The following is a 12,375-nucleotide window of genomic DNA, read 5'->3' as shown; positions in this document are numbered from 1 at the left end:
AAATTAACCAACTAGTATATAATCCGGAAATAATTTTAATATGTAAAAGTAAATATAAAAGTATCAATATATTTATAAAATTAACCTTGAAAATAATTATGTGTAAAAAGTTTATAAAAATATAATTAGATTTAAACTTTAATTAAATAAATTCGTTTTAGCCAACGAGTTGACACAAGTGGTTAAAATTCAAGAATTTGAGTTTATAAGGTCAAGTTTGAATCATGCAATCGTCACTCTTGGTGGACAATCTGTAAATTCCTATGCAAATCTCAATTGAGTCTTAGGTAGATCCTAGCCTAAGGGAGCCACCCCTAACCTAAACTTTTCCTTACAAAAAAATCGTTTTAAAGACTAAATTGAACAAAAAATGTAAACCTGAATTTAAACTATGCTTAATACAAAAATAAGTGCCTACGTTTTAGTGCCTAAAGAAATTTTCGTTAAAAATGAGTGTCTAACATTGTAACCATAACCATTTTAAATGCCCAGACCATAACCACCATTAAATAACACGAGTTATGCTTTGGTAATTTTGATAATTTTATTTAAAAAAATTAAAATTACATTTTAAAAAACAAAAATTTAGGGGGGGAAAACCCTCCCCTTCCCCTTTCCCATAACAGAACAATGGTGACAGTAATGGAGATTCGTTGGTGGCATGTACCACCACCACCAATAGCTTCATCGGCATCTCGCGACCCCAACCTGGACTAACAATCATCCAAATCGATCGTCTATTGTCACAAAACTGTAAGAAACTGTTTGTTGCTCCTCACCGTCGAATCTTTCTCCAACCAGCTGTGACTATCATCACTTCCACCAGTGAGAGCGTCATCTCACACCAAGAAAAACTCAACTATCCCCTCGTCGATTAGCGCTTTCGTTCGTCGTGGAGTAAACTTCGCAGCTTCGGTGAAAACCCAACCCAACTGTCAGCCACTTTTTTCTACGATTAAGACCGATCCCAATGATCGTGAGCCACATTGCCGTCGTCATTGAAGCCCCAACAGAAATGGTGGCTGGAAATGACCGGTCGGCGACGGCTGAATTTTTTTTTTGGGAGTTTTGGAGTTATTTTGTGATTTTAAAAAACTTTGGATTTTTTAAAATAAATTAAGCTTTTTCAATTTTTTCTTAAAAAATAATATTTTTATTTAAAAATTAAAAATTTAAAAAATGTAACGTAGAAAATATTAGACACATTTTTTTAACAAAATTTCTTTAGATACTAAAACATTTTTTTTTTTGAGACAAAGTTTAAACACATATTTATATATTAAGCCTTTAAAATTACCAAATCATTGTAAAGCTTCAAGTGCAAAATTCGAGTCAACAATTGATTGACGTTTTCTCCATTTTGGATGCTTACTTTGTTGAATTATATTTTTGATCCCTATTGTATGTTTAAATTTAGGAGTTAGCACATATACTTTAATTTGGCATACTTTAATCACTAGTTAAAATAGTTAGAACTTTTAACTATTCCGATTAAAATATTAATATGTTTTCTCCTCAAAAACATTTATTTCAACTCAAATATTATTTTTCAAGCCATATTCATATTTAATATTTTGCATACTATATATTTTATATAAATTCCAATATATATATGTTATCTTTGTCACTTTGCATGTACCATTTTCGCTTAATTTATCACTATGGTTTAATTTTAAAAAGTATGTGTTCGTAAGTATTTCAATGCATGACTATGTTATTCTATGTATCATATTCGTATTAATGTTATTTTTTTAATGTCCAAATATTATAAATTTTATATACAATTTTACACATTAATAATCCTTCTTTTGTACTATTAACATATTCAACTATTTTGTGATGATCCCAGTGATCTAAATAGAGGGAATTTACAGGTCTTTCCTTCAATAAACTTTAAACTCATGTTTGCGGTCCAAACTATGAACTCAACAAAATATAAATGTTTCTATTGATTATATATAAATGTTCCTCTCAATATTTATGCGGTTGTTTCAAATCAGAAACGATGCAAAATGTATAAAAAAAAAAGGGAACCCTATAGATGCATCAAGATCGACAATGATTATCCTATGAACTCAACAAAATATGCACCCAGTGTAAGTCCTAAAATTAAACCCCCCCCCCAAAAAAAAATCAAGTCATGATCCCCCATAGCTTTCATGCTGGTGTTGCAGATTCTATTGTTGCTTCAGATTGTAGACTTACATTTATGTGAGTGAAAATAGCTCAATGCTTCGATCTAATCCCTATGGGACATAAGCTCATGTCCAACCTCAACATAATCTCTCATCAGCTGTGAAATGCACAAAGGAACACATTCAGACAAATGGAATAATAAGATATAAAAGGTATGCAGGTTAATGATGAAACCATTCAACTGCAAATCACAACTACCTTCCAATCCTTGAAGTCAAATCTGAAAACAAAGTGGTTGTAAACAGGCTCTTTCGATGCGACTGCAGTAGCAGTCGGATCATTCTTCGGCGCTAACAGAAATGGGGGGAAAACCGGAGAGATCGGTTAGAGATATTAAATAATGAACAAAAGCTTGGAAAAGGGGGCATAAGTAGAAATTCAGAACTTACAGACTAGATGACAGCCTTTATCATCCACCTTTATATCAGCACGCCCATCTTTAACCAGAAATGATAGTGCAAATATATTTTCCACTGTTTGAGCAAAGGAACTATTCAACACCAGATGTTCAATCCTCACTATCCTATGTTTCCTCAGAATGTCAAACATTGTTGACATATTGGCATCAGTATTTGTTCTCTTCTGTGTATCATTACCGTCAACCTACAACAAAACACAACACTCCGTGTTCTAACAACATAAATCATCTTTGTTATGAAGAAAGATTACAGCTTGAACAGCAATTCTTACCTCTTCAGGCTGCTCATCATTGGCTGGTCATAGGCGTTTTCTTCAAACATTGGCTCCCGTTGCTTGATTTGCGTATCCATAGGTCCAATCCTGAAGGAGTAAAAATGATAAATACATGACCATGTAAAATTATGAAGTGAAAACTAGGGTCGAATGCTATTACATGGTACGACATCCACGACTGATCCTGGAAACATGTGAGATTTCATTCCCAATCTTCTTCCAATCTATTAAGGTTCTTCCGTCTTGTCTACTGCTTTGTTTTGCAAAGTCTGAAAGCAGAGAGTTTATGAAATGGATAACAGTAATCCCATCACCATTTGTTGCTTTGACAGAGGCAAGCAATGTGTTGGTAATGTCCAAAAGTGCCTCCGCATCAGCAATTTGCTCTCTTGGTCTCTGAACTGAAATTCAGATTAAAAAACCCCAGAAAAACAAGCGAAACCCATTAACTCAAAGTGGTGAAAAATAACTGAAATTTTTTACATAGAATAAAAATCCAGAAGACAATACCATGTTGATGTAAGCTCTCTACTGCACTAAAAATGGAGTTGAACTTAGCAGAATCAGTACTAGAAATAGCATCTCTTTCATCTGCAAAAGAGTAAAACAAAAAATATACATTTTAAATAGTCACTAAATAGAGAAACTAAGTTCAAATCAAATCAATTTTTTTTTCTTTTTATTTGAGCCAAACGCTTAACAATGTATATACACAATTTAGTTTTTTCCCTTCTTTTTTGGCGGTTGCTTTCAAAACTTTTTCAAATAGAAAGCAAATTAGTTTTCTGGCAATTAAATAACCGTACTTAGTTTTCTGTTGAGAAAGAAACAAAACGCTTACAAATACAGTAAACCAAAAGAATTAAAAGAAGTTAATAGATTCCCCGCTTATTTTGTTTCAAACCAAACAGAAACAAGAACTCCAAATCAATGAAAAGCAGTAAACAAATAAAAGAAGAAGCAAAGTTACCGAAAATAAGATTCTTAACACCGAGATAACGAGAGCGGAGAGATGCACGATAGCTGGCATGGTGATGATCGGGATCATTAGTTTCACTACCATTGCTATCACTATCTATTTCAACTTTTTCCACTCTCTGTCATTGTCAAGGAGATGAAACAAAATAGAAAGCAAAGAACGCCAAAGGAAGAAGAACCCTAGAATTGGAGAACAGAATGCTTTGATTGCGTGCCTGAGAAGTTAAAATATGAAAACTCGAAGAGTCGTACTTTCACTTATTTTCCTTTGACGGGTAATTAATGCATAAATATATTTTAAGAATTAATATGTGATTTAATTACCCTTAATAAAAGCTAAGGAAGCGTGACCGTTAGATCATAAAGAACATGATCTGAACCGTAGATACGAAAGAACAAAAGCTAAAGAAACCGGAAACGCCCAGTTGTAAGTTGCATGTAAAAGAAACGACCGGCCACAAGCAAGCTCTGATTATCTGATAAATCTAAATAAATAAATAAACCTAAAATTATTATTATATCATAATATATATCATATAATTTCGTTGATAAAATTAGATAAATAATATAAAAAATAGTAACTTATTCTAAATCAAAAGGTGTTTAATGGATTATAATAAAAATTAAAAATTTCAAAATATAAAAAATTAAAATGATAATTCATATATAAATTCACTGTAACATGCAACCTCCCCTCAAATTGATTGTAAAATTAAAATAATTCGCAGGCAAATTTATTTAATTCTACATCCATGTCTAAAATCAATCTCTTAGGGTATATATACACTAATACTTTGATTGCATGAACTTATAGTATGTAAATTTTATCATATTTTATGGGCAAAGTATTTATTTGATACCTCGTACATTTTTAAGTTTTTATTTTTATTATTAAATTATATTTTCAATAAATTATATTTAATATTATATTTTTTAGTTTTAATCATCGACCACTAAATTTATATTAAAACTGAAAGAAAAAGATAATGTGATAAAACATAATAATAATTGTAGTCCTTTAAAAATTATATATACAATTAATTTAGTCATATTTTTAAATTCTCTAAAAGTTACATGTCCAATTAATTATCGCATGGTTCCTCAAATACTCGGGAAATTTTTCCAAGATCATCATCAAACTCCTTTGGTGAACTTTCAGCACCGTGGCTCCTCAACATCTCCATTGGCTTCTCCCAAGTGATGAGCTTAATTGATTTACTCCCTAGTGCCGACCATGGCTCGAGACTACCTATTTTACAGTGCATCTCGACTCCATTTTCTCCATCACCTCAACCATTCTAATTTACAAATAAATTTACCATACCAAAATTCCAATACAGTTCAAGTCACAATTTATCATTTCTTAATGCCATGTACATACTCAAAACTTAATATTGTATTTCGATTTAGTATTAAAATGGACTAAATCTAATTGATACCGATGCGAAACTTAGACGATTTTCAAGTTTAACTAATCACGTCCTTGTGAGAATTCGAGCTCACTAAGCAACGAACAAACCCGTTAGGGTTAGACAATAATGTGGAAGCTAAATATCAATGAGGCTAATCAAGCCACTAAGCTTAAACAATTCTCGAAAGCGCGAGCATTGTTGGGACTTTCTAAGCCACCACGACTTGAATCACTTTAAAACTCTGAAAGAATTATGAAAAGAAAAATACTCTCAAGGCTAACTCAGCCCTCACGATTAGTGACATAAACCATAAATGCTCAAGTAACAAAGAGAAACAAAGCCAAAAGCCTAGAAAACTATAAACAAAAACAAATTAACTCGGATAAAATAAGGTAAATGTATGGGTTTATTACGCTTAAAAGAATGGAATGATGGAATTATTACAAATAAGGGGAGGAACTCTTTATTTATAGTTGAGGCCCCCAAGATCCAACGGTCTAGATCAAGTACATTGACGGGTTACATTGAATCCTACCTTATCAAGATCTTTATCTCTATCTTATCTAAAGTACTTGAATTCAAATACAACATTATCCTCATTATCTTTCTAAGATAAGTATTTATCTCCTTAAATTAATAGATAATTATATTCTTTATGGAACCTTATAAGGAATGGGTCAAGTCTGATGGTTTTGGGTAAGTCCAATACTTCGTACGACTCTTCTACGAAAACTTATCCACATGTCTCGGTCCGAATTCATGAGCCTTGACAAAATTGCCCTCACCGAACATTGTAATACCCTCGTCGCTTCTCTCAAACGTCCTCAGACTTGATCCTTCATGGACTCGTAAGTATTCTCCAAGACCTGGGTCAACTTAGCATATCCAACAAACCTAAATTTGTGTACATAACCCTTATGTGAACACTTATGCTAATGTCTCGAACCCTAAGGCACGTCCGTGAAAAAAGCATGGAAATAGGTTTCAAAATTCTCCCATGAGTTTTGAAACTAAGTGGATCAGAATCACAACTATTATCCTCAATATCGATACTCAAATTTAATACTGGAAAATGATTTCGATATTCACTTCTATAGTTTGGAAACCCAATCTCATCCCCATCCAAAGGTCCCCTAATCTCATTGCACATCATAACAGAACATTCTAGCTTAGACTTCGTACTAAAACTTGAATTCTCAAAAATATTTTTCAGCAATTATCTTTACAAATAATTTAACAAAATAAAATATGCATGAACTACAGAAATTCATGTTTACAAGTCCTTGTTGACATTGCCACTGCGGAAACTACAAAAATTTTGGGTTCCCCTGCAAGGGCTACCTTGCTGGACTCATCTCAAGTAGCTTCTCAGCTTGGTCCGGAAACAAAGTTATAAACAGATATGCACCTGCGCCATTTCATGGGATTATTAGAGTAAAAGAATAAGAAAATGGAAGAAAAGGGTAATTATTACTTCAACAGAAGTTTTCGATGGCAATTGAATTACTTACAGACGAGTACGGTTCCGAGCACGGCCGAAATCTTGCCTTGAATTGTCACCAAACCAGCTTTGCCAGCATCTTGCAACTCTGTTTTACCTACGGAATCAAACGTACCTGCAAAAAACAATAACCATTTCATGCTTTTGTCCTTACATACAATCCGCAAGCAGGGCCTTTACAATAGCAAACAGCAAGCAGTTGATGCTTAACCTGGTTTTACATTCTGAAGCCCTGATGTTATACATGCTATGTTCTGGAAACCAGCTTGCTCCAATTTATTGGCAGCAGCAGCAGACCTTGATATTAAAAAAGAATTGGAATTCCATCAATGGTTTTCACATTAAGGCCAAATAAAGATAAGAGCATGGACATAGGTTAAGAACATCATCAACTTGAGTATATGCAATGCAGAATAGCCTTTAATCGGGATCTAGAAAAATCAGATTCGGAGGTATACTAATTAATTAAACTTATTTACAAAAACGTCTAGAGTTCCTCTATACTAACTATTCCATGTTATGAGTCTGAAATGTTTATAATGTCATGGCAACCAGATGCTAAGGCAAGATAAGACTGATTCACGACGTCACGACGTTCGGGGTTTAAACTTTAAAACCTGTTAAGATGCACCAGAAGAATAATAACATTATTGATATATCAGCTCTGGGGAAACATCAAATTCAGCATATAATAATCTGTTCTGTTGAAATTTGGCTTAAAGTGTCTCAAAAACTGTATAATGTCACTTCTGCTCTGATCAACTAAATGAAACACATTGGTCAAATGTCCAAAGGATGCTTAAAACTAACCTCAATCCCTCCTGGCATACAAGCAGCAATTTACTTTCGGGCGAAAACCGACTTTTCACAGATTGTACAAATTCAGGGTTGAGTTTTGTAAATGGCAACCCAAAGAATAAGCCTGAAAAATTATTGTGCAGAGTCCTCTTTATTATGGTGCCTGCACAAACAGAACAACTCAAATAGAAACGAGTTAAGTCCCTCTACACAGTTAAGTAGTACTTAATCGAAAATTTGAGCTGAATTTGGATGGAATAAAGATAGAATGTTTCACCAGGATCATTGTCTTTGTTTTCAATGAAAAGAGGCACGTGATAACATGATTCGATGTGAGCTCGGTCGAACTGAGATTTATCACGGATATCAACAACTGCATAACCCTCAACTGCTACAAGTTTTTTTGCTTCTTCAGCATTTACAAAATTCACTTCTGCTCTAATGCTTAGATTTCTTCTCCGGATAGGTGTCCCTGAGATGGTTCTTCCATGGTGGGGTTTTAATTCCAACCAGGTTCTACCTGAATTGCTGGAAAGAAATCCCAATTCATTACTTCCATGTTTGTAGCTTTTTATTATTTTTTATTTCAGTTTCTACATTTATAACAACAAATATTCCAACAAAAGGTTCATGCATACTGCAAATCAAACAGCGTTGAACAAACTACAAAACTTCATGGTCTTTCCTGTTGTCCATTTTCTCTTGAAACCAATGGAGGGTTTCAAACAAAATTTACAGAAAAATGAAAGATTTGGGAGAATGCATGTAATTCCATATCTGGAAACTCAGGGGATCAACCATGATATATATGTAAAGACTTAAAAAAATGCACAATCGTAGACACTTTATGTGAGATTTTCTATGATATATAACATATATTGTTCGAGCATTCTGATTATCTAAGAAACCAAACGCCAAACCCGGAAATTATATTTCAAAATGAAGCGATTTAAACTTAAAACTTGCTTCTGATCTTCAGGAATATAACCAGAAAAGTTTAGAACTTCAAAGGGATGGGCTAAAACAGACACCTCTACCTTGTAGAAGAAAGAGATAAGTAACAAGTAGTAGCAATTCCAGCCATTGGAGAATTGAAAGAATTATCTACTAGCTTCTGTTGCAGCTGGCCCTCTCTGTTTCTCTTCAGAGTGGTTAACTGGAGAGCTTGGAATTGAGGATAGCCACGAGAGTGGCCCAAGAATTTGGAAGGGGCAATGGGTTTGTGCCACGTATACTACAAAAATCTGATATGCTACCTTTGATTTTAGATTGAGCTCTGCAACAAAATTCAGTTCTACCTCCACTCTATATATTCAAAAAGGACTGCGCTTCAAGAGTGAAATTAATCTTTACGTGTTAATGAAATTATGAAAATGAATTGGGTTAAATAGAAAGTAAGGAAATGATTATCCTTTTGTTTGTTTTAATAAATATAAAGAAATTTTCAATATGTGAATATATTATTCGTGGGGCCATGCTCATCTCAGTTTATATACTTGTGATGCAAGTAGTCCCTTTAGACAATAAAGCAACATTTAGGGGCGGGGGGGAACACATGTTTTTGAGTAATAAGAAGTGTACTGCTAATGCATTGAACTAGAATATCAAGAATTGGAGTTTCCGATTGGTTTCAGATGGAAGAAGAAAGATGGCATCAAGCATGGGATTGTTCTCATATATCATCTGTTGCTTCTTGAGTATCTGGCAAAGCTGAAGCGACTGCGAATCATCAGCCCCCCAAGACATGGCCCTGTTGAATTTGATTCCTCGACACCTATTCTGGTCGTTCATCATTTCCCTGTCACCCCAAACCTCTCCCTTATATGATTTTATTTTATTTCCTTTTTTCCATTTTATTACGAAATATCTTTATTGGTGAAGGGAGCTGATGCCTTATGGATGATTTGCTTTGCACTCCTCATATTAGCCCAGCAAATATGTATTTTCCTGCCGCCCCTGAAGACTGAAGAGATCAAGTCGAGTAAAACCAGTTTAATCTATCCTGGGTGTACTTCCGTTTAGAAATCTTGATAATAGAATATGCAACTTCTCTTTCATTTCCTTGATAATACTCACAATAGCAGGGGCCAGAGATTTAGCGTATGCAACAGTCGAGAAAAGTGCAATTCGTCCTGGGGTATTCCATAAACAAAGAGAAACCGAAGCACTATCCTTGGCTGCTCATGTATCCGGCAAACAAAGAATATCACAAAAGCATTAATCAAGCATCCTGGATTCAATAGGTTCCGAAACTGTCATCTATACCATGGTTTTGATAAATGACAATGCATTTTTATTCAAATCAACATCCTTGCTCTAAAAGTAAAACATCCAAAAAGGGAAACAGAGTCCGAGAGTATTATCCAGTTCATCAAACAGGATTGATTATCTCACACTTAATTGGAAATGCCTTCTCAACAACGACGTGCAAGATTTATGATTCAGCAGGTCTTTTCTTGGTGGTATATGGGTAATACTCCTTGCCTGTGTCCAGTCTTGTAGTCTGACCTCCAGCATCAATCACAGCAGAGGTGAATGCTAGCGCCGATCCGGCAGAAATAGCTCTGGAGATGCTCCTCCCTGGAAAATGGATGGCATGTAAATACATTTGTTGAACATTACAAGTGGTAAAAACAGAAAGTTTATTCTAGATCCAGAAACGAAGAACCCACATGATAGTCCATTTCATTCTCCTTAAAAGCACATAAACTTATGTAAATATACCATCCGAAGTGATGCCTTTATGAAACCCTTTATCTCACTAGTGACTAGACAATACGGAGTTCATAATGCAAAAGTAAAAGACAAGGCAAGCAAGAAAGTATAGTAATGCATGTAAAAGAACTCCAAAAGGAAAGGATATTTAGGAGAAATCAGAAAGTACTGACTTTTGATATGCCAAGAGGCATAACTCCTACCACTTCACATATAACAAGTGAGTAAACATGTTCAAGGAATATCAACAAAAAACAATTCAAAGCAACACAGGAGTATATAACTTTATCACCATTCTTTAGATGGTGGAGGAGATCCTAATGAACATCACAGGCCTTGAAATTATGAAGAGGTAAAAAGTTTTGGACGAAAGACATCTCCATATTACAGACACAAGAAAATTAGTATATGATCTGAACTTATCCATATAGTAATATTTTTTGCCAGGCACATTGCGAGGTCTGAGGTAAAAAAATCGGGACTCTTAAACTTTTAGTGAAAATTGATATTTTAGATGTAACATCTGAGCTATTCCAATTACCACAAGATATGTTGTAATAAAATAATAAAATCAAATAGCAACTCACAAGGTTCACAAAGCATAGTTAGCTCTCTGAATTAAATTTATACCTTTGAAACCGAGAATGGAAGCCCCTGCAACGAAACCACCAACAGCACCATTGACAAAGTCTCTCTTCATCCTATAATTCTGCAACAGCTGCTCAACACCGATATAGACTCCCCCAATTGCAGCAAATGTCATTCCATAATTTCCCATCATCCTTAGTGTTCTTACAAGACCGGGTATGGCAACACTTCTCTCAACACGAGGCACGTCATACCATGTAGCAACAACGGTTCCCCATATAGTTCCAGCAGCAAAACCTGTAGTTGCACCCTTGATTGTTTTCATTGTTGGAGTGTCATCATCCTCATAATACCTAAGCTCTGAGGGGTCTACAGCCATCTTCTTACTGAATAACAACCAATATCATAAAACAAATAAATAAATAACAAAAAAAATATATATACACAAAATTTTATATAGAGAGAGAATGTGTTCAGCCATAGTATTTGTATCTAGCATATCTATTACAGGGAAAGTAAATGACCCACTTAAAATACATCTGGAGATCATCTAGGATTGAGGATGAGCTACATAAAGAAAGGTAGTTCTCTTCATCCATAATTCCCATCCCACTTCCTGAGATTCAAGCTTGAGAATCTCAAACTTCTAAGTTCGATTGTCAAAATTTAACCGTTGGTGTCCATTTTGGGACAACAATAATATACGTATCATCTAAAGCAAATCAGAATACGAAATGAACCTTCAATTATACTGGGGACCAACAAAAATTCAATGCATAAAATCAGCATACTCATATGTTCATAAGAATATAGAAAAGCCCTTACAACTTGGACAAACACATCAATACGCAGGTTTTGAAACTGTCAAAATAGTGGAAAAGGGCACTGAACCAATGATTTTTCATTTTAATGTAAAAAGAAAAGAATTTCCAGGAGCAATTGAAACTATTCTCCCAGCTGCGAACCAGCAATGCCTACGTTACCAACAATCGAAAATAAGAAAAATAATTTTTAAAATGCTAACTTAATTATCGCTTAAATCCCGTCGCAGCATATATATAGTAAGGAAGAAAAAAAGACAACAAAGGAATTGGAAATAGATCAAATCAAGCGAACCAAAGAATTAGATTAGATTTATGAAAAGAGAACCCTAGATTATGCAGCTGATTTAAACACACATTTCAACAGATTGAAAACGATAACCTAAAGAAACAAACAGCGCTAATCAAGGCGAAAGGGAAAGAGAAAAATACCTTTCCTATGAGATTGGAGAAGACGACGCGAGAGAGTCAGAGTTTAGCTCAAATGTTTTCAAGAAATCCATGTTCTCCTTTATAATGCGCTATTAAACATTTTATCAGTCATGCCCCGCTCGAATGAGATCGGGTCGGGTCGTATACGGTAGGTTCTTTATAATTAATTTGGGATAATATATATTTTGGTACAAGAACTTGGTTGATTAATTTAAATTATTAACTTTAATTTTAATTAAAA

At 34.3% G+C, this 12,375-nt stretch overlaps 2 protein-coding genes and 1 pseudogene across 2 annotated transcripts; all 3 read right to left on the bottom strand.

The window, feature by feature from the left end:
- Positions 1–2,188: 2,188 nt before the first annotated feature.
- On the bottom strand, positions 2,189–5,051 carry LOC120216586 (annotated as a pseudogene).
- Positions 5,052–6,516: 1,465 nt separating this feature from the next.
- LOC120217007 (rhodanese-like domain-containing protein 9, chloroplastic) lies at positions 6,517–8,763 on the bottom strand. The gene is made up of 6 exons (XM_039214250.1): positions 8,616–8,763; positions 7,856–8,106; positions 7,591–7,741; positions 6,992–7,077; positions 6,791–6,895; positions 6,517–6,687 (listed from the first exon to the last, which is right to left on the bottom strand). Exons 1-6 carry the CDS (start codon positions 8,660–8,662, stop codon positions 6,617–6,619), a joined length of 711 nt encoding a protein of 236 aa, XP_039070181.1. The 5' UTR covers positions 8,663–8,763; the 3' UTR covers positions 6,517–6,616.
- Positions 8,764–9,781: 1,018 nt separating this feature from the next.
- Positions 9,782–12,235, bottom strand: LOC120217018 (outer envelope pore protein 16-3, chloroplastic/mitochondrial-like). Its single transcript, XM_039214256.1, has 3 exons — positions 12,135–12,235; positions 10,924–11,267; positions 9,782–10,158 (listed from the first exon to the last, which is right to left on the bottom strand). Exons 2-3 carry the CDS (start codon positions 11,258–11,260, stop codon positions 10,013–10,015), a joined length of 483 nt encoding a protein of 160 aa, XP_039070187.1. The 5' UTR covers positions 11,261–11,267; positions 12,135–12,235; the 3' UTR covers positions 9,782–10,012.
- Positions 12,236–12,375: the final 140 nt, after the last annotated feature.

The sequence above is a fragment of the Hibiscus syriacus genome, unplaced genomic scaffold (genome assembly GCF_006381635.1).
Source record: "Hibiscus syriacus cultivar Baekdansim isolate YM2019G1 unplaced genomic scaffold, ASM638163v2 tig00000765_pilon, whole genome shotgun sequence".
In the NCBI taxonomy this organism is placed as follows: domain Eukaryota; kingdom Viridiplantae; phylum Streptophyta; class Magnoliopsida; order Malvales; family Malvaceae; genus Hibiscus; species Hibiscus syriacus.
This window is presented reverse-complemented; position numbering and strand designations above follow the sequence as displayed.